Here is a 24832-nt window from a genome sequence, read left to right as displayed (position 1 = left end):
TCGTGCTCATAGCAGGCCTGAGTACCAAATTGGGTTATAAATTTTAAGACTGTGTTGTTAAATGGATCGATCAATTTGTGCCGGTTTTAAAACAGCTAACTCAATATAATGTTCAAAAAAATATTACACACGCTTCGTGATTTTGTCCATAGATAGTATCGCACAAAGGTTTGGCCACCTATTAGCGAAATATCGAGGCTTATCCAATATTTTAGCTTAGGCATCTATATTTGATTCCAATATTTATATAGGATAAAGTAAATATAAACAATATTTGTACATTTAGGCAAAACAAAATGATTGGTTAAAAAATGTGATAAATTTAAATTATTTGGATATTTTCATTTGATTTTAATTCTGAATTAAAACTAATCGAGTTCACAACAAAAATCGAGAGTTATACAGAAAACAGGGTTTTTTTCAAAATATTAGCTAGGCGAGTCCTGTTTTAATATGTAAATGGTATGCCGGATAAACTGTAAATAAACTTCTTTAATTAAACAAATTACAATTAACAAAAATTAAATTTTATTAAAGCTATCAAAAAAAAGGCTATATATGAACAAATAACATTTTTTTTATACAAAATTTAATATATTTAAAAAATCAATTATCCTTCATTCGAATTAATATTGTTAATGATTTAATCCCATATATATATTTATCCTTTTTCTTTTTTTTCGTCTTTATTATTCAAATTTTATCAACAATCACGACTTTCCCATATTTTATTTACTAAAATAAAATGAAATGAAAAAAATTAATGATAATTTTTAATTAAGGTAATTATGAACTACTAGTCCTCGAGTTCACGAGTCGAGTTATGAATTAAGTTAGTCTACTAAATCGACTACCTACTTTGAGTAGGAGTCGAATGAATCCGAATATTTAATAACACTATCCCATGTGATAATATGAATACATTAGTATTTATTCAATCCTAAACTAAATAGCAGAAAAATTGCGTCCGCCTCGGGGTTATATGCATTTAATTTATAACAGATTTTTATGTGAATTATATTTAAAATTTATATTTGATTAGTTTACAGATTATTTTAAGGATTACTAATCGTCAATTTTTTTTTAGTCACCTAGTCCTGATATATTTACGAAATTTAAAACGTTCAATAATAACTTTATAATAGATTATAATCCCTCCCCCCCCCACCCCCTTACACTTTTAAAATATATTTCTGTCTATGCGCCGGGGTTTATACATCTATAAAATATTATTCTAGAATATGCCAAAATCAGACTTTTAAATAAGTCAGTTTGATGATTTAGAACAAACTATAACGGACCAATATAATATCTGGCGTATGAACAAATTATATGATTTATTTTTTGAAAAAAATAATCGCATTTCATGAGCGACTCGATAATTTAAATCTCATTAATCAGTTCACCCGGTATACTAACCTGTCGGATTTGTGTTCGGCAATCGGTCAAATAACAATATTTTTAAAATATTTTTTGGAATAATACTTTACGTATAAATATAGATAAATATAACAAAAAGGAACATTTTTAATCAATATTACTAGCTATTTTGCACAATATAATATTTAGTGAGCGGTCGGTTTTGAGTTCGACAATCGGTCAAATAGCAATGTTTTTTGGAATAATGCTATACGAGTAAATATAACCTTATAAAACAAAAGTAAAAAATTTTCCATGGTTAACAGCAGCAATGCAGCATTTAATTGAGTTGGTTACGAATAGGTTATCGATCACAATATTTTTAAAATATTGTTTAGGATTATGTTTTACATATAATTATAGAAATATAAAATAAAAATCGTTTTTTAATTGATATTATGATATTACTAGCAATTTTGGTCAATCGAATATTTAGTAAGAAGTGTTTAAATTCAGCAATCGGTCATAAAATATTTTTTGAAATAATGCTTAACACGTAGATATACCAGAAAAAAAGATATTTCCATGAATATCGCCAGCAATTTAGTATTTACTCATTGGGTCGGTTGAGTCGTTTATTAGTGAAATCACAATATCTTCGAAATATTTTTTGAGATTATGTTTTACACGTAATTATAGCGAGATATAACAAGAATGAACAATTTTCAATTGACATCACTAGCAATGCAGTATTTAGTTATCGGCCGTTTTTGAGTCAGTAATCGATCAAATATCATTATTTTAAAAATATTCATTGGGATGATGTTTTATTCATAAATATAATCATTGAAAAAAAAGGAGAGATTTCATCAATAACGCCAGCAATATGTGCCTTACAAGTTTTATTTTAAATTAAATGTCAAAGAAACCTTTCATTTTTTTTAAGGTTTTCCACATGTATTTACATCCAAATATAAAAAAAGTGAAAACCAATAATCATTCGGGTTATCATAGATAATTTCATATTTATGCATTTAACGTCCCCTTTTGGAGATATATTTATATCTTAAAATTGAAAGATAAAACAAATTAATAAAAAAAATGATTAAAATATTTTAAAAAAATGTTTCTAAAAATTATTTTTTAAAAAAGATTGTACAATAAAATTTAGATTAATTGTTTTTTTTAAATACAATTTAACAATGCAGTATTTAGTCATACCCATGAATATATATTTTCATAACAGTTACGTGTGATTATTTATTTTTTTTAGTATTAAACTATTTTTAGTATTAAACAAGTACTAAAAGACGAACCTCCATGGGACATGATTATCTTGGCCACTCCAAACTTCGCCTATAAATTTTTCAATTTTCTGATCACAATTTTTGTTGTCAATCTACCTACAATCTCAAACTCCACCCACTGAATATGCACCTACCAAAAGGAAATACTCTTTCCTTTCAAACTCAAAAAAGTTTACTTGTATTCACTCCCACGGCTCCTACGCTTTCGGCCATGTACTATTTTATCCGTAGCTGGCATACTGGCTCAGGTATTGCACAGTACACATTGCCTAGCCTGCCTATTAATTTCTTCATTCATCCCCTGCCACCACACATACTTGGGGCTCCAATGTTTCATCCGTTCCATTTCCTGATGCCCGCATGCAACATTATCATTACCGCTTCTCTCAGACTATTAGGTACCACCGCTCTATTTCCCCGCACAATATAATCATCCAATACTGTTAAATCCTTTCCCACACACACACTCTTAAACCATTTATCTACATCTCGCCATGGCCTATGCCCCATTATGCACTCCTTTAATAGACTCAAATCTTTATCTGTCATTGTCGCCGCTTTATTTCTTCCCAGCTCACCTGGCCACCTTTTAAAATTCTTGACATCGACCTCACCATCTCCTCCAGCAAATAGTTTTCTCGTCCCCTTCGATATTTCAATGTCAAATCAAAATTTCCTACCAAAAACAACCATCTCTGCAACCTCTGAGATATCATCAACTCTTTGTTATCCTTATGGCTTGTGATCCTTATACACCACAAACCGCCGCCCAATCAAATATTCTCTGCATTTGGTCAGCCCAAAAATCACATCTAATGCCTCCTGTACGAATACCGAATACTTCGTTTCCGCATCCCGAAATACACTGTAAAAAAACAATACCTGTCTCTCTATTCCATCTATCTAATGTAACAATGCCCCTCCTACTCCTTTAATTTAAGCATCCACCGCCAAGACCACTTCTAACTCAGTTTTAAAACATACCAAAATTGGTTCCTCCCCAATTTTCCTCTTCGGACACTAAAACGAAGCATCTTGCTCATTCCCCCCCCCCCTCAAATCTTGCTCCTGCTTTCAACAACTTGTTCAACGGTGCTACCACTTCGACAAAATTCTCAACAAACCTATGATAATAATTTATCAACTCTGACCTCCGCTTTACATAGCGGCTTCACCATATTTTCAATCCCAACCATATTCTTATTCAGTGGACTCACTTACACTCTGTTTATCCGATGACCTAAATACACCACCTCTATTCATACAGTACACTTTTCTCCATACTCGCTCGCAATACCTTCTCTCAAATTTTCTGAAATACCTCCTCCAACCTTTGATTATGCTGCTTTAGCATGACCTCCGTTACCAACCCATCATTCATATAATGAAAAACTCTCTCTAATCACTGAAACACTGTCTTTATCGTCCATTGAAATATTGGCGCAGAAACGCTCAACCCACAACCCTTTTGGGTGGTTAGTCAACAATTTCTACATCCATCCGCAACCGCAATTGCAATATGCATTTGAAAAATTCACTTTCGAAAAATAACTGCCCCCTTTTATATAAGCCAATTTCCTCGATACTAGGTAACGAATATTTCACTTTAAAAATTCACTTTACCCGAAAATCTTCACACCGCAACCACCCATTGGCTTTTTTTACTGCCACCAAAATGGTCGCCCACTCGCTGTACTCAACCGAGCCCACTATGCCCTCCTTTACCCAGCGATCTAACGCCCGCTCCACCTCCTGCCTCCACTCAAAAGGCACTCGACGCACAGCACAATATTTAGGCAAATATCCCTCCTTCATCCGGATTTACATTTCAAAATCTCTCAAACAACCCAACTCCTCACTAAAAATTTCATCGCCAATAACTCTACTCCCTTTTGCACCCTTTCAAGTTCAACCACAGACTCTTCTCGTCTCCTCACTTATCTTCCTTGTTCTTGAACCTTCTCGCACTGTAATTCTCCAAATCCCACACCTCGAACTTGTGTCTCATTACCTCTTTCTCACCGTCGAAATTCCCTTTTTCATTTTATCCAACATTTGACTTTCCTCACCGCATCTACACGATCTTTGATATAATTCCCTCACTTTCTTTCCAATAATACTCACCTTCATTCATCTCTATGTTATCCTTTCCTTCTATTCACTCCGCCGTACCTCTCGGCTCTATTTCCTCCCATTTGCTCATCACTGTTTTCTTGATCACATCTCTACCCTTGCTATCTATGGGGACAAATACCCCATCTCGTAAATATCCCCCCCCCCTCAAATAATAAGCCGGACCTACTTTTTGATCAAATCCCATCCCAACACTATTTCTACCCTCCGATCCATTATCCATAAGCACTTGTAGCTCCCCCTTATACAAATCTCTGATTTTTACTCGGCCCATAACCGTTAATTCCGATCCATCAAACTGCCTCATACAAATCTGCTCTCTGCTTATAACTTCTCTCGGCCACCGCTCCCGTATCAAACAACATTGATACTACCTTTCCATTCAGATTAAACCATACACTCGGGCAAGGATAATGCACAAAACTATGTTCTCCTTCTCCTTGCAACATCCGTATTTCACTTTTCCATTTCCCTGCTCTCTTGCTCACCTCGTTTCCCGGCCTGCATTCACTTTGCCTTGCCATCATACAGTCACCTTTTTTCAAAATCCCTCGCTCAATGTCCTTCCTTCCGGCATTTAAAACATACAATTTCGCTCGCTTTAACTATTTCCAGAGTCGCTGCACCTCTGCCTTCATTTTCAATCTCTGCTATTCTCACATTAATGGCATCCAATACTTCTCTCCTCTCGTATTGACATTTCCCACACATTATTATGCCCAAATATGACACATCCAGCGCATCTCACTCTGTGCTTACTGGGAAAAAACGTCGAGATGGCCATACTCAAAACATTTAATATAGCGAAAGTTAATCGCTATGCGCCCTTTTACACCACATTTAAAACACACGCTACCTCTATTCCTTGAACCTTCCGTTCTAAACGTCCTTGTCAACTCTCTACGACCTCTATATATCCCTATTCTTCCATCTTCACCCCCTTTCCAACCTCGCTCATCAAATCCTCATTACTTGCCCATCCCTGCAAAATCTCCTGCAGGCAACCACGTTACCCTTCCATACGTATATTTTTATCTCTAAATTAATTAATCTATACCAAATATCTACTTATAAATAATAATTAACTTTATTAAAAATAAACTATTTGCAACGTTAAGCAAAATGATATAATCAATAAAATAAAAATCAAAATGATGCAACAGTACCTAACACCTTTTTAACCACTTTTAAACACCACTGTAACCCACTTTACAATTTCTCACTATCAATAACCATGGTACTCCACCGTATTTCCCAAAAAAATAATTAATCCACAGAACCCATGTGCCTTTCACAACAACTCCACCTAACAAATATACACTTCAATACCATAGCTAACCCACTGTGCCCTTAACAAACGTTAAGTTTCTTTTTTTTAAACTAAATAAATATAAATATAAGAATAAAATAAGGTCACGGCACTAATTATTGCCGTTGGCCGTAGATATTATTTTTCTATCTCACTGAGAAGTATCTTTTAGGTCACGGCACCAATTATTGCCGTTGGCCGTAGATATTATTTTTCTATCTCACTGAGAAGTACGACCAAATAGTTCGTGTAAAATATATTTTATTAAATTTAGAATAAAAAAAAGTAATAAGTACATATTCTGCTTTAAAACAGCCTTTTTATACTTTATAATTCAATAAATAAAAGGTAATTCTTAAAAATAAAAATAATACTACTCATCCTGAGTCTTACAATCTAAACGCAAACAAATGCGCCAATGTTAACAAACCAGATTATTACGTGTGATAAAAATAAAATATAATGAATTTACAAACAACAAAATATGTAAACCAAAATTATATATAAAGAAACCACTTAGGACAGTTTCTCTATAATATGATAGTTCACATTAAAGTGAGTAACACAAATGTACTGTGTAGCAAGAAAAAAAATGATGAAATTAATTTATTTATGATATAATCTTGAAGGTAATTAATAAAATGTTAGTTTCAACAAGCAACAATTTCGATTGTTGGGAAAATGAAATGGGGTAATAAAAATTGGTGGAAAATAGTGATGGCAAGTTCATTAAAGGCCGGAAGAAAAAGTTTTCCTTTCTTTCCTTATTTTTCTTTACGCACACACCACTGCAATTAAATTGAAAATAAATTGAAAGTTATTTATGGAGGATAATAAATAATATGGCTGATGAAGTAAATAAAGTTTTTTTTTATCTACACAAGGATTTACACCATAAAAAAATAATAAAACAAATTATAGTACTAATATGTATGTTTATATATAATATTTTTGTTTGTAAACTGAGGTTCCAATAAATTAAATTCGTTATTTTTATAATTTGTTTTTGTAGAATAAAGTTCATATAAATTAAATTCGGTCCTTTATCTGCCATGCAAACCCTCCCAGTTGGTTGTTTTAATAAATACTATGTGACCGTGATTCCAAAGATTGTCCGCATGGAAATTCAACAATTCCAGAAATAAACTATCAATAGTAAAAAAATTTACAATTGTCAGTCCGAGGGTCATATGATGGAGTAATATGACCGTCCTCTCAACCCGTAAATAAATAACCAAATGGATAATTCAGCATGCTAACGAATACTCCATTTCGCATAAAAGTTTAGCTAGAGTTTGGGAACAACATATTATGATTATTGACCTTTTCATCTTACTTTATTGATGGTAGCGCGACAAATATTTTATTGACGCCGAAGGACGATACTATTCTCATTATTAATACTACCCGCCGTAAATGCAATAAATATGGTCTGGAAAAACTCAGTTTTGTGTATAACATACGATTCTATTGTTTAAATACTTAACAGATATTATATATATAGTAAATAATATTTTTTTTGATGAATGTCTCTTGCCCATTGGCGTACGCAGCGGGGGGGGGGGGGGCAGGGGGACAAATTCCCCCCCCCAAAGCCAAGAAATGCAGATGCCGGATATATTTTTCAAAAATATTATTGTTTATATTAATTTATATTTGTTAATATTTATTCGTATCTCATATTAAATATATATTTAATTACATATATTATCACATTTATCTACTAAGTTATTTTATCAATTAATTTCGATTTCAAGTTTTCCGGCATAATATTTACTTATTATTTTCAAATTTTTAGTGGCGTAATATTTATCTACCATTTTCAAATTTCTAGTCAAATAATAATTATTTCTGAAACTTATTGTCCAACAGGGAAAAAGAAATTTCAACCTTGTCCAACGAGATAGAGTCTCTGCCATCAAGCAGTAACAGCTTTTAAGGAGTTAGAAGAGCCAATTATTTGCTATTACTGAAATATCACAATGGCCTGAAAGAAATATTTCCTCAGAAGCAAGAAAATTATTGGATTTAATGCTTATTCCAAATTTTATTTCTTATTAGAATGTATTATTTAATTATACAACTATTTTAAGTATTACTTTTCAAAAACATGACATTGACTTGAATAAGAAGATGAGAATAGCGGAGAGCATTTTATCAGAACTCAAGGAAATTAGGGATAATGTTGATGAAGAATTTCATATTTTATATTTTATTGTTGAGTCAAAAGCAGAGCTATACGTGTGTAATATTTGTCTCCTTCGACTTGTAGCAAGGCAAGCTCATCGTTAAAACATTAATATGGGATCAGTAGAAGAGTATATCTTAAATACAGATACATTTATAACCCAAATAAATGAATGGTTTTTAATTCATCATGCAGCACTTACCAATCTGCAGATATTACTTCCCCAAAAGCCTTACCAACTTTTTCAGATGGTGATAAAAAAAAAATATTTGTTAGATTTTTATTATGAAGATGTTAAAGTATCTTATGATGCCTTGCTAGCTGAGTAACTATGTTTATAAGATTAACTATGGTTGATATAGTTCCAAAAAATGCTATGGATGCTCTGCATTATTTCAAACACATTTTAGATTAAATTCCCAATGTATTAAAAGGGTTTATAAACTCTTCCCATTAAACTAATGAGAGAACATTCTCTTTTTTAAGAAGAATAACAGAGGCCTGCAGAAGTACCATTTGCAGGGCACGGCCCGGATTTTATTTAAAGATTTTTTACAGCCCGGCCTGGGTTTCTTTTTAAAAATTTTCAGGCCCGGCCCGGCTTTTTTAAAAATAAATTATATTTATTTTTGATTTTTATAGCTAATAATAACGATTTCAAATATAGGCTGTTTTAAAAAATACAGCCAGGCTTGGGTGTTTTTTTTTAAAAATTTCGGGCCCGGCCCGAGTATATTTAAAAAAATTAAAATACTGTCCAGCCCGGGGGCCGAGCCTGCAGGTCTCTGAAAAACATACCAAGAAGTACAACATCTGAAAGTAGATTGAAAGGTTTGGATCTTTTGAATATTCATAGGCATTTGACGACAAGCAAGGATGAGATAATTTAAAAATTAGCTCAATCACAATGAAGATTGGATTTTACATTGTAAATATATAACATACAAAATGCAATTATTCCTAAGAAACTTTTTGTGTAAAGGCTCAAAAAATTCAAATTTCTATTTTGGGTCATTTAAGTGATTCTTTAAATATATTTTTTTTATAATTCACATAAATTTAAAATTGTGTATTAGAAATAGTTATTAGTCCTAATAAATTTATGCTTGATATTTTTAAAAAACAATAATATTTCTTAAAAAATTATTATCCCCCCCCCAGACCAAATTCCTGCGTACGCGCCTGCTCTTGCCCATAAAGAGGTGGCATGTCGTAGCCTTGCATAATTTCTAATAGATAGATTGGTTGGAATTAAATAATAATAAATAATATGAATATTATGATATGAAAAGATATTATTGTTCGATGATGTAAATTTTTCTATCATTATTAAATTTATATAAAAATTCTTAAATTATTATGGATGAAAATAATTCATGTAGTTAAATTTAAATATTAAGATAGTAAGAAGTGTGATATACAGAAATCATAACCTATATCTCTGAACTTTTAAATTTAAGCCCACGTTCTTTAATTTTTATTTTAAAATTTAAATTTACGATAAATCTGCTGTTATGTCGCTTAATGTGGTGCGGCGTTGGTCATGTCGTTGTGACCTTCCATTGTAAATCTAGCTTAACCGCTTAATTTTAACTCTACCTTTATAATTTAATATTCAAATTAGGCATATTTAATGTTATTTAATGTATGGAAGAAATCAATTTTTGCTAAAAAATAAAGCTGTAAAGCCGTGTCCTAGGTCGACTTATTATTAAACAGCCTAAAAAGCAAAAAATATTTTTTAAAAAAAATCAAACAAAACATAATAAAAAAAACGAAAATAAAATACGAAAATTACAATGTCACTATATACTTAAAACAAACCAAAATAGGGTGCTTTGTAAATAAATTTATTATTTTTCGAAGGAAACAATTTTTTTAAATAATAATTTAAACAGTGTTTTTTGATGTTAATTATTTTTTCTATGCGGAACAGGAAAAAGGCGACTTCTTTTTTTGTCAATTCCGTCAACAATAATTTTTGATTTAATAAATTATAATAAATAATATAATACTAAAAATGTTTTTAATCCAAGGCTCACTTAAATTATCCTTTTACAGGGCACGTGAGTCTTTATTCTAAAGTGTTGATCTTGGCTGTCCTATCTCAGAAACGCATCAATCCCACATTTTTGGCCGAATTTTTATTTTTTTGATTTTAAATTATTTCCTGAACGCATTTTTTAAAAATTTTAAAAATCCAATTTTATCGAAAATATATTCCAATATGTCTAGAATACCTATTCTACGTATTTGGAACAATGTTGTCAGTAATTTTCTCGTATAATTTATATAAAAAAATATATGAAAAAACTAAAAATTATATTATATTAAGTTTATAAATTTCATGGCAAAATTTTCTACAAATCTGAGAGTAGCTTTTCTACTAAAAATTATATTATATTAAGTTTATAAATTTCATGGCAAAATTTTCTACAAATCTGAGAGTAGCTTTTCTAATACATGCTGGAATACATTTCCGGCAAAATCATATTATTTTAGGATATAAAAAACGCGCCCAAACAATGATTTAAAATTAAATAATATATTGACTGAAAAAAAAACACATTGACGCTAACGCCGATATATTTCTTACCTGTTTGCCTTAAATGGTTAAATTCACAATAAAATTTATGCGGCTTTCTTGGAAAATATAGAATGTGTGTCCAATCCAAAATATTAATTTTTAAAATAAAATTTAGGCCCACGGGCATCACGAATTCGGAAATAATTGGTCGGTAGAGGATTACAATTATAGTGTTCTATCTCCTTATTTCCCAATTTTGCAGGAGATTGATTTTTTTTTAAAGAATAGGTAATCTTATTTGGAAAGTTGTAAGAGATAAGAATTTAATATTTTCGTATTTTTAAAGATGTAGCTTGAAAATAATAAGTAAACAAATTTTTATACGATTTTGGATTTCTACATCCCTGTCCTTAAGAAAGTATAAAAATACGGATTTCATATTGAAAAATATTATTTTGTACTTATACTATTTTTCTTTAAACTGTACCAATAAATTTAATTCCGAGTAATTTCGCAAATTATATTTTAAAAATAAATAGAATAAGATTTGGCGGTTATCTCGATCTAGAAAAACAAAATGGAGAAGTGTAGTAGTTTAAAAGTGCTCTAGGTAAATAAAATATGAGAATCGGATAATAGAAATTTAAAATTTAGGAGGGCCCAATAAAATGATTCTTTTCTAAAAATGTCCGCCTGGCCTAATTAAAAGCTAGAATATATAGCCAATTAAATAGTACCAATTCAATGCGTTAGATCTTTTTAGCAAGCAAGCCCTAATGGGTTCTCCGGGTATTAAAGTTTAAAATGGAGATTTTTTGAAAAAGATCCAAATTTGTATTTCATTTCTAAAATAAAATTTCAAAGGATACATTTGATTTTCGTAATATTTGGAAGGTCGACTAAAATTATCAAATCTTCTTCCTTGAAAATAAATAAAAATATTTTTTTAAATAAACACTAATGTTTAAAAAAAAAATAATTTTCTTTCCTCCAGGTAAAGGTAAGTTTACCCTTTTTTAAAATATAATATAATAAAATAAATAAAATGATAAATAAATTTCACCTCTACCAATTATGTGTTTACATTTTCCCTCTAATTTAAATATGATTTTTTATATAATGTCAATAAAATAATTATTACCTAATTTTCAATTCAATTTCTGGTTTTTCAAAAGATAATAGTTAATAATAATTTATATTCATACTTTCGGGTGGCTATCAATAAATAAGATAATAAAAAAATTAAATAAATAAATTTATAACAAATTGGTATTTTAAATATTAAACTAAAAAAATAATGATTGGAAATAAGAAAAGGATGTTTTTATAAAATGTTTACTAATATTAATCCTACATTTTATATCCTAGTTAGCTTGTTTATTAGCTTCATTCCAGATATATAAATTTATTGATTATTTTTAATAATGATTATTTTGTTGTAACTATACCAAAACCAATAAAAACTTGAATTGATTATATATATAATTTTTTAAAAAATGATTATTTAAAAATAATAATAATTAAATATTATACTTATTTGTCTATTTGTTTTAATAATTAATGCGTAAAATTGTTTTTTTTAAAAAAACATTTGTTCTCAACTTTCATAACCTTCCCCTAAATTTCAAATCCTCGATACCCCATATAATCTGTCGGTAAAAACTTGCATTTGAAGCACCGCGCCAACAAAATTATAAAATAAGGATTATATTCCACAACGCACGAACTTGGCCTTCTATGTTACTTTAACGCGAATTAATTTATCCCTATACAAAAAGCGTAAATCAAAATTTAAAATGGGTTCTCAAAAATATATTATCCTCACAGTTATTAAAATGCCTTGTTATAAATAATATATTCATTCCAAGTCCATGATCAATTCTTTATTCAGTTCGTTCATCATAAAATGACAAAATTAAAATCCAATAATAAAAATCATTAGTTAAATGATAATATTTACAACACAAAAAAATGAACATTCAAGCTTTTAAACAAATATTTTCCCATGACAAAAATAAGAGCGACGGAAGCGGAACGATTTCTTCCGAGAGTCATTTATCTCAAGCGGAAAATCTTGAAAAAGGTTAATATTTATGCTCCCCTATATAAATATTTAATAAGTCGGTTATTCTACTTTCTTTAAAAAATTGAATTTGGGTTTAGTTTAGGTTAACTTATATATATTTAATATGGATAAACGTCATGTTACATGAAATTACTATAGTTTTCTTAATAAAATGTATTAAGTAGTGTTTTAATAGTCCCGTGCCGTATTATCCGCAGGTTTCAGATAAAAAAAACATTTTTTTGTACCCCTCTCCCTAAAATTCTGTAAACAGGCCTCTATAGAACCAGGCCACGGTTGCTAATTACGCAATCCTTGTTACTATTGCTATGCCATATTATCAGCAATAGGAAAGAGGCATTATATTTTCCTTTTCTCATTTCAAAATTATTAGAATATAGTAAACAATTTCTTCCACTCAAAACAAGGGGTATCAATATGATGGAATTTTAAAAATTAATTATTATTTCAAATATTGAAGTGTATAATTATAATATTTGCGCATCATATTGTCATCTAGCATAATAAAATAAAATGAACATTGATTTTTATGATATTATTTTTTTTATGCACATTTTTTCAAAAAATTTTTTTTTCCTCATTGATTTCTATTTAAAAAAAATGGCTTTAAATATTAAAAATTTTGTAATTTTTGAGCGAAATTAAACAATAAGGCTAATATGATAGTTAGTTGAATTATTAATTTATGAAATCTGTTCGAATATAAATTATAAATTAGGTATAGTCTATGCTAAGAGGGGTAATGTAGGTTCGGCTCTGGTTTTAACAGTTTATAATATTTAATAAGTGGACTAAAAAAAATTGTATATACTTAATTTTTATAAGGTTTTGTTTAGAATCCAAAATTTTATTAAGGTTGGGCAAGCACTATAAATGGGGGTTTTCCCTCTGAACTTTATTAACGATTTTTTAGGTCCACTTATTGTAGGCCTTTGTCTATATTAGATTTTTATAAAAATAATTTTGAGTTTTCACTTTTTTGCTAATAATTTTGAATTATAGCCCGTATTTTAAAAAGTTATTAACTTTTGTTTATTTTTCTTTCTAAATTCTACCTTTTTTATGCATTTTTGGGGATAGGGGAGTAAGGGGCAAATTTTTATTAGCTTAAAATGATATATGAAAACAGGCAAATTTGCAATACGCCTATTACACTAACATTTATTAAGCATTAATTTGAAAAATTCACTCATATTTTTAATTTATTTTTCATTTGAAATATTTTTTGAATTAGGCTATGATTAATTTATTATTTATTAAATCGTGCTGGTTTATGTCCAGAAGATATCAACCTTCAGTAGAGTTTTGCTACATGAGTACATTTTTTTTTGATTGTCATTTAAAATCTATTCGAATTTATTTACCAGGCCAGAAATGAATCATTTGAAATGTCTTGGTTTGAAATCAAGGGACAACCCAATTTTGTTTACTTTGGATCTAACTGAATACTGAACTTTAAATGGTTGCTAGTTAAATTGTTACACCTGGATGGTAATGAATATAGTATAGGTGAAAGATAGAAAGAAAAGTATAATCGTTAGAAGGATGAAATAACATCTTTAATAATGAGGCTAAATCAATTTGCCGCTGATAAAATATCTATTATTAAAATACTAAATACAACAAATTGAACACATTTAGAAAAACGTTAATAAAAAAATTAGCATGCTATAAATATAATGAAAGTAATATATTTTAAAAAGTAGCACAGTACTTTTGTCCTTATATTCCAAAAAATGTAACTATTGTTGTTAAAATGAAACTTTATTATATTCTTAAGAGAAAACTAGTTTACTTTATAACACAACTAATATTGATGTTGATATTGATTATCGGATAAACCGATATCAACCTTGATATCAGCAATCAAATCTGAATAAGCTCGAAAAACGGTATTGGTAGATTAAATTTTTACTAATTAATAAATTTTAAACCAATGGAAATGAACTAAAGATGCACTTGAACTGGTTCATTCCTTTCGATAAAGCACCTGTTTAATCGATGTATAATATACGCTTGGGAATTATATATAAGCTGGGAAACTCTAAATCTAATAAAACCCAGTCAGAAACACATTATTGATCTTTAGATTCCTCCGCAAAAAGAATCTTATAAATATTTAGTCCACCTCCTATATTCGTCTTAATTTTTATTCTGAAAGCTATTTAGAATCCTAAAAAGAAATAAGATTAGTCATGACACCTGCCCAGGCCTTAATACTGAAGAATTCAGAAGAATTAAGAACAAAAATTATGGAACTAGGAAGTGCGGCTTAATGTTTTATAAAGCTATTTTACACTACTTTGTAATAATAGTATTTAATAATAAATGAAATGGGGTAACCTTGTATTATAGTTATAATGAAAATTTTGATTTATCTATTAAAATATTATTTTTTTAGGATTATAAATAATAAAATAAAATTACAAAAATCGATAAATTGTTACTAAAAATAACTTTAATTTTTGTTTGTTTGAGGTTACATTTAGTTAGAAAGAAAGTAAGATATATTTGTAATGATATATTTATAACAAAAAATAAAATAAAAAAACTGAATTTTGTTGCACATTTATTTCAGACACATTTTTACATTATATTATAAATATAATCGATTCGATAGACTCACAAAATTATGGAAAAATTAAATTATTGCTTTCTTTACTTAAATTAAGATTTTTTAAAGTTGTTGTGAGCTGGATAAATAAAATTCGGTTTAGTTATTATATTTCTCCAGACCCGTTGCAAAAAAACCTGACCTATTGTCAGCCCCCCCCCCAGCTATAGGAGTCTTCTGCAAATTTTTCCATAACACGCACACACATCGCAACCTCAAAAACTCCCTCAATTCATGCAAAAATCTCCCGCAATTTAAAATTTCTCCCACATCAACATTTTAACACTTTCGATGATAAATGAAAATTTTTTAGAAACAATATTTTGTTTAATTTATTTATTTTATAATTAAATTTAAAAAGAAATTACCAATAAACAAGTCTAGTTTTAGTAAACAATTTCCTCACAGTCCGCACCTCAGATAAAAAAATTTCAGGACACTCTATCTTTATAATTGTTGAAATACATATGTTTTATCCAATAACTCTAACAAAACAGAAGCACAGCACCACTAACTATTTTTATTCTGGGAGTGAAGCGAAAAACTACCTTATATTTTAAATTCAAACTTTTTCATACATTATTCAATACAATCTTCTATATATTTTATAGAAATTATATAATATTTTGTTAACCATATCTCCTCACTCACCCTTAGTCGAGTATTTGTAGGCCTTGGGCCTGCAAAATTTTAAAAAATAACTCCCTAAAAATGTTGTCTTGACAACTCTGCTTCTGACAGGAGCTAGTGGCGTAGCAAGCATTTATCAAAGTGAGGGGGAGGGGGGGGGGTGAATTACGAATTTATTTTTTAAATAAAAAAAATAGAATATTGTAATTTATTTTTTAAATAAAAAAAATAGAATATTGTAATTTATTTTTTAAATAAAAAAAATAGAATATTGTAATTTATTTTTCAAATATCATTAATCACAACATATTAACCTGAAAAAATATATCTAAAATTTTTACGAAAATTCAGAGATTTGCTAGGCTCCAGAAAAAAAATTGGTAACACGCCAGAACGGAGAATATAAAAGTTCTATATATCTGGTTTGCGTTAATATTTAGTTCCTTACTTATTAATTTTTTTAATCAATTTCATCAAACACAAAAAATTTTTAATAATAATTTTTTTATAAAGGAGACAACAACTACCTTCCTACAATCCTTATCACCCCGCTACGTATTCTTAATAAAAACATTTTCCTAGTTCCCAAAATCGCAATGGTTTTCGGTCTTTTCCGGTTTACTTAAATGATAGTACTCTTAACTTTTTCGATGAGGAGATTAAATCCTTTATAGAGTAAATCCCTATTCTAAAATCTTCACCTCTTGCCTGGCAACAGTTAGACCTGTGCCTTGACAAGACTATGGACGACCCGACCTGCACGAGTTTTAAAAATCTAATCAGCGGCGCGCAGCTTTTTAGCCGTGGTCAATACTGCGTAAATCGGTGCATCTTAAATTTTTTTATAATATATTTTTTTTATTGCTAATTAATTTTTTTAAGAAAAACTAAATTAACTTATAAATAAAATACAAAAGATATATGACTCAATTTTGGAATTTATAGTTAGAAATATGTATAAGAATAATTTTATTTAAATTTGCCGGACATAAGAATAATCTCATTAAATTCAGCGTCAATCCAGCGGTAGAGAAAACTTTCGCTAGGGGAACAAATAGAATTTTTTAACTAGCGTAGAAAGAACCGGAAGTTCGATCCTCTTTTCTCCAAAAATTCAGAAAGCCCATATTCTGTGAATGGCAATTTCAGAGAAGAATATGGCATTCTTTAAAGGGAAATCATAATTTATGCTAGTTGTAGAATGTATATTTTAGTGTTGTCTTTTTTTAAAAAAGTCGATCCTGGATTTCGAAACGGTTCGATTTGAGCCAATTTTTAGAAAGGGCGAAATCAATATTTTAGCCAAAAAAAATGGCCTAAGACTCGAAATTTGTTAATAGATGGTCAAACCTTTTGCCATCCATGAGAAAATCTTCAGGCTTGCGTAATATTTTTCTGGACAAAATATTGTTAGTCGTTTTTAAAAATCGGTTTAAAACGAGCCCTTTTACAACATTAGTTTATTTGCTAAGCTTCTCAAATGATTTATTTGATAATTTATTTCCTCTTGGTTTTCAATCTCTATATTTAATAAATATCCTTATACTCTCTAAGTTTAAAATATTTAAAAATAAATTCCAGACACAATTTTTTTTTGAAACAAAAGTATATTTGCAAATAGTAAATCATAACGCAAGTTTTCTTAAAATATTTTTTTTAAGTTAAATAATTTTCAAGCTATCATTATCATTGACTATTAAATACGTTTCTATATCACTTTTGAAAAGTAATACCAAGTTTAATGGACCCCTTTTGAAGAAAGAAATTCAACTATTTCTTTAATTTCGAAAAAAAAAATTAATAGCTCTTCTAAGTGATCCGTAATAGTTGAAAATCTGAGACAATACTTTTTAATTCTTTGAGCATAATTAATATACTATGCCATCTGATTGGGGCATTTAATTTTAATGTTCCGATTTGAGTGGTATTATTGTTATTATCATAATTGGAATCGCTAATTTGAAAATGGGTATTACGGTATCGAACAATACTATCACAAAATCAAGTATATCCGATGTTTGATCTATTTTATTTTGGCATTTTCCTGATGATATCATACATTTATAACAGTGATGTTGATCAATCATTAGAATAAAAATATGTTTGTGCCGGCTATGCACTGAGGCGTGATTTTCATAAACGGCGAAATTTCTAGGATCAATCAGCCGGTGCTTAATACCAGATAAATTTTTATATTTTGCTGCAATTGCGTATATTCATAAAATAACCACTTAAGTAATAAATTAATAACGATTTACAAATATGAATTAATGATGACTTTAGGAAGCGTCTTTTTTTCAAATTTTTTGATATAATTTTTAACAAATTTTTTTGTGAATGTTGATAAAATATTTTTATATTTTATCATATGGCTAAAATAAACGGTTAACGATTCTTGAAATTTGTTGGAAAACTTAATTTTATTCTTGGCATTTTATATTCTTAAAACAAATATCTTTTCAAATTTTGTGTCTATGAAATATATAATTTTATTTTAAAAAACTAGTCCTTTTCTTAAGAAATTCCTGTGTCCGCGTTTAGATATTTATATATAACTACCTTATATAAATAAATTTAGAATTTTTAAAAAAATGTTTTTACCATTAGAGATGTTCTACTAAGCGTACCCAAATTTAATAGAGGAGGGGGGGGGGTCTTTTTATACCATAAATTTTATTTTATAGTTTTTTTTAGGCCACCTATTGAAAAATTTTGGTCATATTATATTTTTTAGAAGGATTTTGATTTTACAAATTTTTATTAATTTTTAAGAATTTATTTTTTGAAAATATTGTTTATAATGAAAAGACATGTATTTTTTTTCGGGAACTTTTTTTTCGGGGAGAATATAAGGATAAGGGGGATTTTTATAATTTCAAATGTTACTTACACTGGCAAATTTTCTATAGGGAATTTCCTCTAGTTATGCCATAGCCAATGGTCCCAAATTTAAAATTTGTTTAATGGCCTTGATAACTGTTATATTCGATTATAATTTATAACTCTATAATAGGCATAAATTATTTTTATTAAAAATCTTATAAAACATTAACTATTTCAAACTTTCACACTTATTAATCTAATTTATAATTTTTATATAACACTTATCTCTCGCCTCCTTATCTGATATTAACAATAACATTATATAATTTATATACAAAAATATCTTTATATTTTGAAAAAAAATTATTTGAAGAATTATAAACAATAAAAAATAAAATAAAAAATCGATATATGCTTATTGTTAATTTTCAAATTTATTAACTTATAATGTGATACTAATACCATTGCATTCATTTCATAATTTCGTTCTAATGGTGCTTGAAAAGAATATTGTTCTTAATTTTTATTAAATATATTAAAGTCAAAATTATTCAGAGATATATTATGCTTCTTTATCAAAGATGAATAATTAATCTCAAAAATAAATTTATTAATGGGTAATGCACCTAGTTCTAAAAGAGGAGATTCTCAAGAGACTGGTAATGTTATAAACATAAAATAATTTAAAAATATAAAATTATATACCATTTATTTCCATGATTTGGATTAAAATTTATCTTTACAGATTACCATTTTTAAATTTAATGATAGTTTAAGACATTATCTTAATATATTATATTGATATTAATAGTTGCTACTTTTTAAAAACAAACATGTTTTATTAGAATAATTATGTAATTTATTTATATGTAGATTATTCAACCATCTTTCATAATCAAAATTTATATTTTTAGTAAATAAATCATTTTCATTACTATCATAATCCTGTATAGTTATCAATGTAAAAAAAATCACTTAATCTGGGTGGGAGTGGTGAATCTAGAATTAGGATTCTTGCTAATAAACAAAATTAGATAGGCTTTTTAAATTATTTTTATAGGAAATTATTTGACACTTAATTAAAAATATCTGATTAGAGATCTGAAAAGCCTGTGGCCTGCTTTGGCTAATTAAGAATTTTTGTGCAATATTGTTTTTTAAATTTGCTTGGCCTGATCTATAATAATTTTACAAAAAGTCAAACCCAGCCCATTGTGTTTTACAAAATACCCATCTGTTAGATTTTTTTGAAAGAAATTTTCTGCTCATCACATTTTTATATTTTTTTTCCAATGTCAATTAAGGCTTTTATATATCCTCTGGCTATCAAGGGTTGATATTTGTAATTATATCATAAATAAATTGTTTAATTTTTTATGAATTTATTATATTATTTATAGATTTAGTATTTTAGTTAGACTATTTTTTAAATACAAAGAAATAAGCATGTTGTAATTTATTTTCAAATAGTCAAAAAAATATTAGTCTGAAATTCAAAAAAATATATTTAATGCCCATGTTCTGTTATATTTTTACAAAAATAAGACATTTGTGAGGCCCTACCTGATTCTTTATATATTAATTGCTTGGTTCAAATTTTGCCCAATTAGCGCCTATCCCAGTCAATAAATTTTTTGCCCAGCCAGTTATGGCCAGAATTGTCATCTCTTCCCCATCAATGGGAGACTTGACTGCAATGTTTAAGGTACATATTTAACTAAAAAGATTTAGATGCATATAAGACCCAATCAAGGAAGCTTTAAAATATAACTGTTGGCATTTGTAAGTTTCACTATTTTGATGTGAATATCAAAAAATCACTACTCTAATGAAATAAACAACTTTAAATATTTTGGATGAATGACCTTGACGATGATAAAAGACAAAAAATAACCATTAGGAAAATATGAATAGTAAGAGATAGAAAAGGTAGTTTGAATAAGTATCATTCATAGATGAATAAAGAGAATTTCAGAAAATCTTATAGGAACTAATTTTAAAGTTTAATCTTTTTTTAAAGGGTTTTAAAATGATCTTTGTTCAGCAATAAAGTTAACATAAGTCTTAAATTATATAATACATGGCATAAGGTATTTGGAGTAAAAGAACAGTTGGGGCAAAGAAAATAATATCTAAGAATGATAAACAGATGAGATTTTTATTTATTTATATATATGGGTCAGCTCAACTTGGGTTAACTTTCTAATGGCTAATAGCCTATTTTTTTGATGAGTATTAAATTAATTAGAATAATGGTGCGCACAACAGGCCTGTCGGTATCCATTTTATTATTGAAACCTTTAGTGATAGCATTATTGAATTAGGGAGCAGGTGGGCTCAAAATAGTTAAATTACTGTTAATTTTCTGTAATCTTATTTAAAAGTAAGTTGGCCCTGTCCAAAAAGTTTCCTGCCTAAGAGATTCCCTGACAACTTGTATATATATAATATTTCTATAAGCCTTGGACAGTCCTGAAGTTTGCATGAGATTTTAAGCTTAGAATTAGGCAAAAATCTATGTCAATTTTTATAGTATAGTATAATTTGTAAGTGTCAGACAAAGCCCAAACAAATTGTAAAGATTTTTGAAAAGGTTTTTTTTGGCTTGGTTTATAAATATTTTTTGCCTGGCCCTTAAAATAATTCTGCACTAGATGTCAGACCTGGTCCAAGAATCTTTTAGCGACACTTTGGACCAGTGACGTCACTGGCTCTGACCATTTAGGGTTAATTGATGGCTATGATGGTTGCTCAAATCATTTGCTCCTTTTTTCCTGACTCCAATACTTGGGTCGGACCTGTTTTCTAACATGTAATGTTCTCATAACAAATAACGAATTGCAAATGGCGCTCTGCTCTTGCTAATTTTAAGTGAAAACATAAATTTGGTAATTAATGAAATAAGGCAGACGATAATATAATTTATAAGAACCAATTCTTTTTTTAAATATAACCTGGCTGAATTTATAGTAAACATGCTTTGTTCAAGAGAAGCGGTATTTAACATTATCGAAATCAAATCTAATTCTTCATAGCATTTTATATATAAAGCTAAGAGATAAATATTTTATACAATTTTTCAGAAATATCCTATTCGAATTTCGCCATTATTTTTATTAATTGTATTGCATATTTTTTTTATAATTGCATCGCAACTATAGTTGGGGCTTAGCCGATTACCTAACTATAATCGCAACATGTTTTTCATTATCATAGTGTATCATCATTTCGCTCCATATTTATAAATTGTACCTATTTTTGGCTTGGCTTTGTAAATAACTCGGCTTTAGATGCCTAACCGTTTGAACAAAACGTGTCTACTATAAATTCGCCCTTAGTTAAAATTTTGAATCGGCTATACTAATAAAAGACACAAATCCTCAATGTAAACAAGGGATGCATGCGTTACTTTTTTTTACTGAAGTACGCGGAACGTAAACACTCAATTTGTGCGCGTTATAATAGATTCATCTATTATTTTATTTATAAAACATATATAAATTGCCAAAATTTAAAAAAAATGGTTCCTTTCTACGAATTTTTATAGCCTAAAAATTTATTACTAAAAATATAAATTTTATTGTCTTAAATTTATAATATTTCTTTTTTTTTCGCATTCGGCCATTAATTCTAACACCTTTCAGTTTCACTTATTCGTATTAAAAAATATAACTTTTTTTAGACAAGTAATTAGTAATCATTTTCAAACTGGCTTATAAATTTTTTTTAAATAAACATATTTTGTTACCTGACTTAAAAAGTTTTTTAACCTTCAAACAAAATTATTTTGGACTTTATTATTTATTTTTTGATTTATTTTTTTAAACAAAAATTAAATTTCATAAAAATTTTTATCAATTAAAAAAAATATTTGGGTTTGTATGCATCCTGCCTAAAACTTTTTATCTCAATTTTTCTTTTATCTATAACTACATTTTTTTGCATATGCATGCATGATCGAAATACCATCACAATTATATATGGATGCTAACAAATGCATATATAAAATTTTATTAAGTAGCTTCGTTTTTCTTCCCTCCTTCGCTATTTTTTGATTCGAATCATAAGCCTCGTAACGTAAAAAAAAGTTATTTTTACGATCAATTTTTTATTTTTTTTAAAAAAAAATACTTTTGAATTTAAAAAAAAACAAAATTCGGGAAATAAAATTTAAAAAAAACTACAAATCATATTTTTGGCTAACCAATCGAATTTTTCTTATTGGCTGTAATTAATCAAATTTTTCTTATTATATATTATGAAAAAACTACGCCACGTTTACAGTGAATTCTTTATAAAGAAGACAGGTAAAAAAAATATTAAATTTATTCCAATTTTTCTTTACTTTCAAAAATCATCATTTTAATTTCTTCAAGGTGATACATGTACGAAATCAAAATTCTGAATCAGAACCACCGAATCCCAAGCTTAGAAATTTGTTCTAAAGGCTATTTCCATGAAATCTCGAGGCTTAGATAAAAAAAAATTTGGCTAAAATCTAGCCGAAAATATCGACCACTGCCGGTATTTGATAATATAGATACTTTTTAAAATATTTTCTGACTTTTTTGTCAAAGACCAACGATATTAAATCCTTAAGGAAACTCCCAATTTTATCCCCATAACCCCCCCCCCCTCTCACTTTTGCCAGTCAAAGTTAGCAAAATTAAATTCCAAATCAAAATAGCACATAAAAAGAAAATCTTTCAAAAATATCACCTTCCGATTTTATTTAAATAACGATAGTTCAATGACGGTATTGCAATATCATTCTTAAGTATTAGTATTATTTTTCATATAATTCCTTAAAAAAAACCCACACACAAACTAAATTTTTAATAACAGGAGGTACATATTATAATATTTTGAACGTGGCTTACCCATGACCAAGGCCAATTTCTTCATTTAATTTGTAACCTTTACTTAATTACAAAATTTGAATGAATGACAAAATCACTTTTTTTTGCCTTAAATTTGCTTCTACATTAATTCAGCAAAAATTTTATTAAAACACTTTCTTGCGAAACTTTCATCGCGACAATTTCATAGCTCCTAGATCTTTATAGTGATAAATTTTATCACATCCATTCGAAAATTATTTCGATCAATTATCTTAAAATTTTTATAGCGAAACCCATACCACAAAATAGCTAATTTACTTATTTTCCGTTCAAATTATTGTTTTTTATAGTTATATATTGTATACATTGGGGAGGGGGATGGAGGGTATAGGTGAATTTTTTTTATTAGTTTAATATGATATCAAGTAAATTGCCAATAGAGGTGAAGAATTTCCCACTTTCCCAACCCTTGGCTAGGCCGCTTGTCCTAAAATACATTATATTTTAATTTATTTATATAATATAATTTTTCTGTTATTACATTATTTAAATTGAATTGGTTTTTAATAAAGAATAATTATTCATCTTGAAAGTTTACCTTTCTAACATAATGTAACTTTTTATAATATATAGCTTTTATAGATATTATTTTAAGAATTTCAACCCCCCCCCCCCCCCTCCTTGTGACGTGGTATTAAAAAAGCCCTTATTCTGGTCGATTTTTGAAAACGGCCCAATTACGATTATAATCAAAATAATATTATGTAAGCTTGGAGATTTTGCTCATAGATGGCAGGAAGGTTTGGACATGTATTTGCCAAATCTCGAGGCTTATATAATATTATTTATGGTAAAATCAATCGGGCCATTTTTTAAAATAGACCCAAATAGGGCTTTTTAAAAACACTACTCACATAACCTAGATCCAGGGACTTAAAATGATAATTAATAGCACTAAATTTTTTCTTAGTGGCCTTTATTTGATATTGATAATATATCTTTTATGCTAAAAAAT

The 24832-nt window shown here is 28.4% G+C and overlaps 1 protein-coding gene across 3 annotated transcripts in view; it reads left to right on the top strand.

The window, feature by feature from the left end:
• Window positions 1–12390: 12390 nt before the first annotated feature.
• Window positions 12391–24832, top strand: part of LOC135931751 (cAMP-dependent protein kinase catalytic subunit alpha-like) — a 29417-nt gene continuing 16975 nt past the window's right edge. Inside the window, exon 1 of one of the 3 annotated variants that reach the window (XM_065469039.1) lies at window positions 12391–12906. In XM_065469039.1, the coding sequence (XP_065325111.1) occupies window positions 12795–12906 (112 nt within the window). In that variant the 5' untranslated portion in view covers window positions 12391–12794. Of the gene's footprint in view, window positions 12907–19450; window positions 19636–23162; window positions 23284–24832 lie in introns of those variants that run through there. The other 2 variants (XM_065469041.1, XM_065469040.1) reach the window with 2 other exon arrangements.

This window comes from Gordionus sp. m RMFG-2023, chromosome 1 (assembly GCF_954871325.1).
Source record: "Gordionus sp. m RMFG-2023 chromosome 1, tfGorSpeb1-WG-v2, whole genome shotgun sequence".
In the NCBI taxonomy this organism is placed as follows: domain Eukaryota; kingdom Metazoa; phylum Nematomorpha; class Gordioida; order Chordodea; family Parachordodidae; genus Gordionus; species Gordionus sp. m RMFG-2023.
The sequence above is the reverse complement of the archived record's forward strand: the minus strand, read 5'-3'. Positions and strand labels throughout refer to the sequence as shown.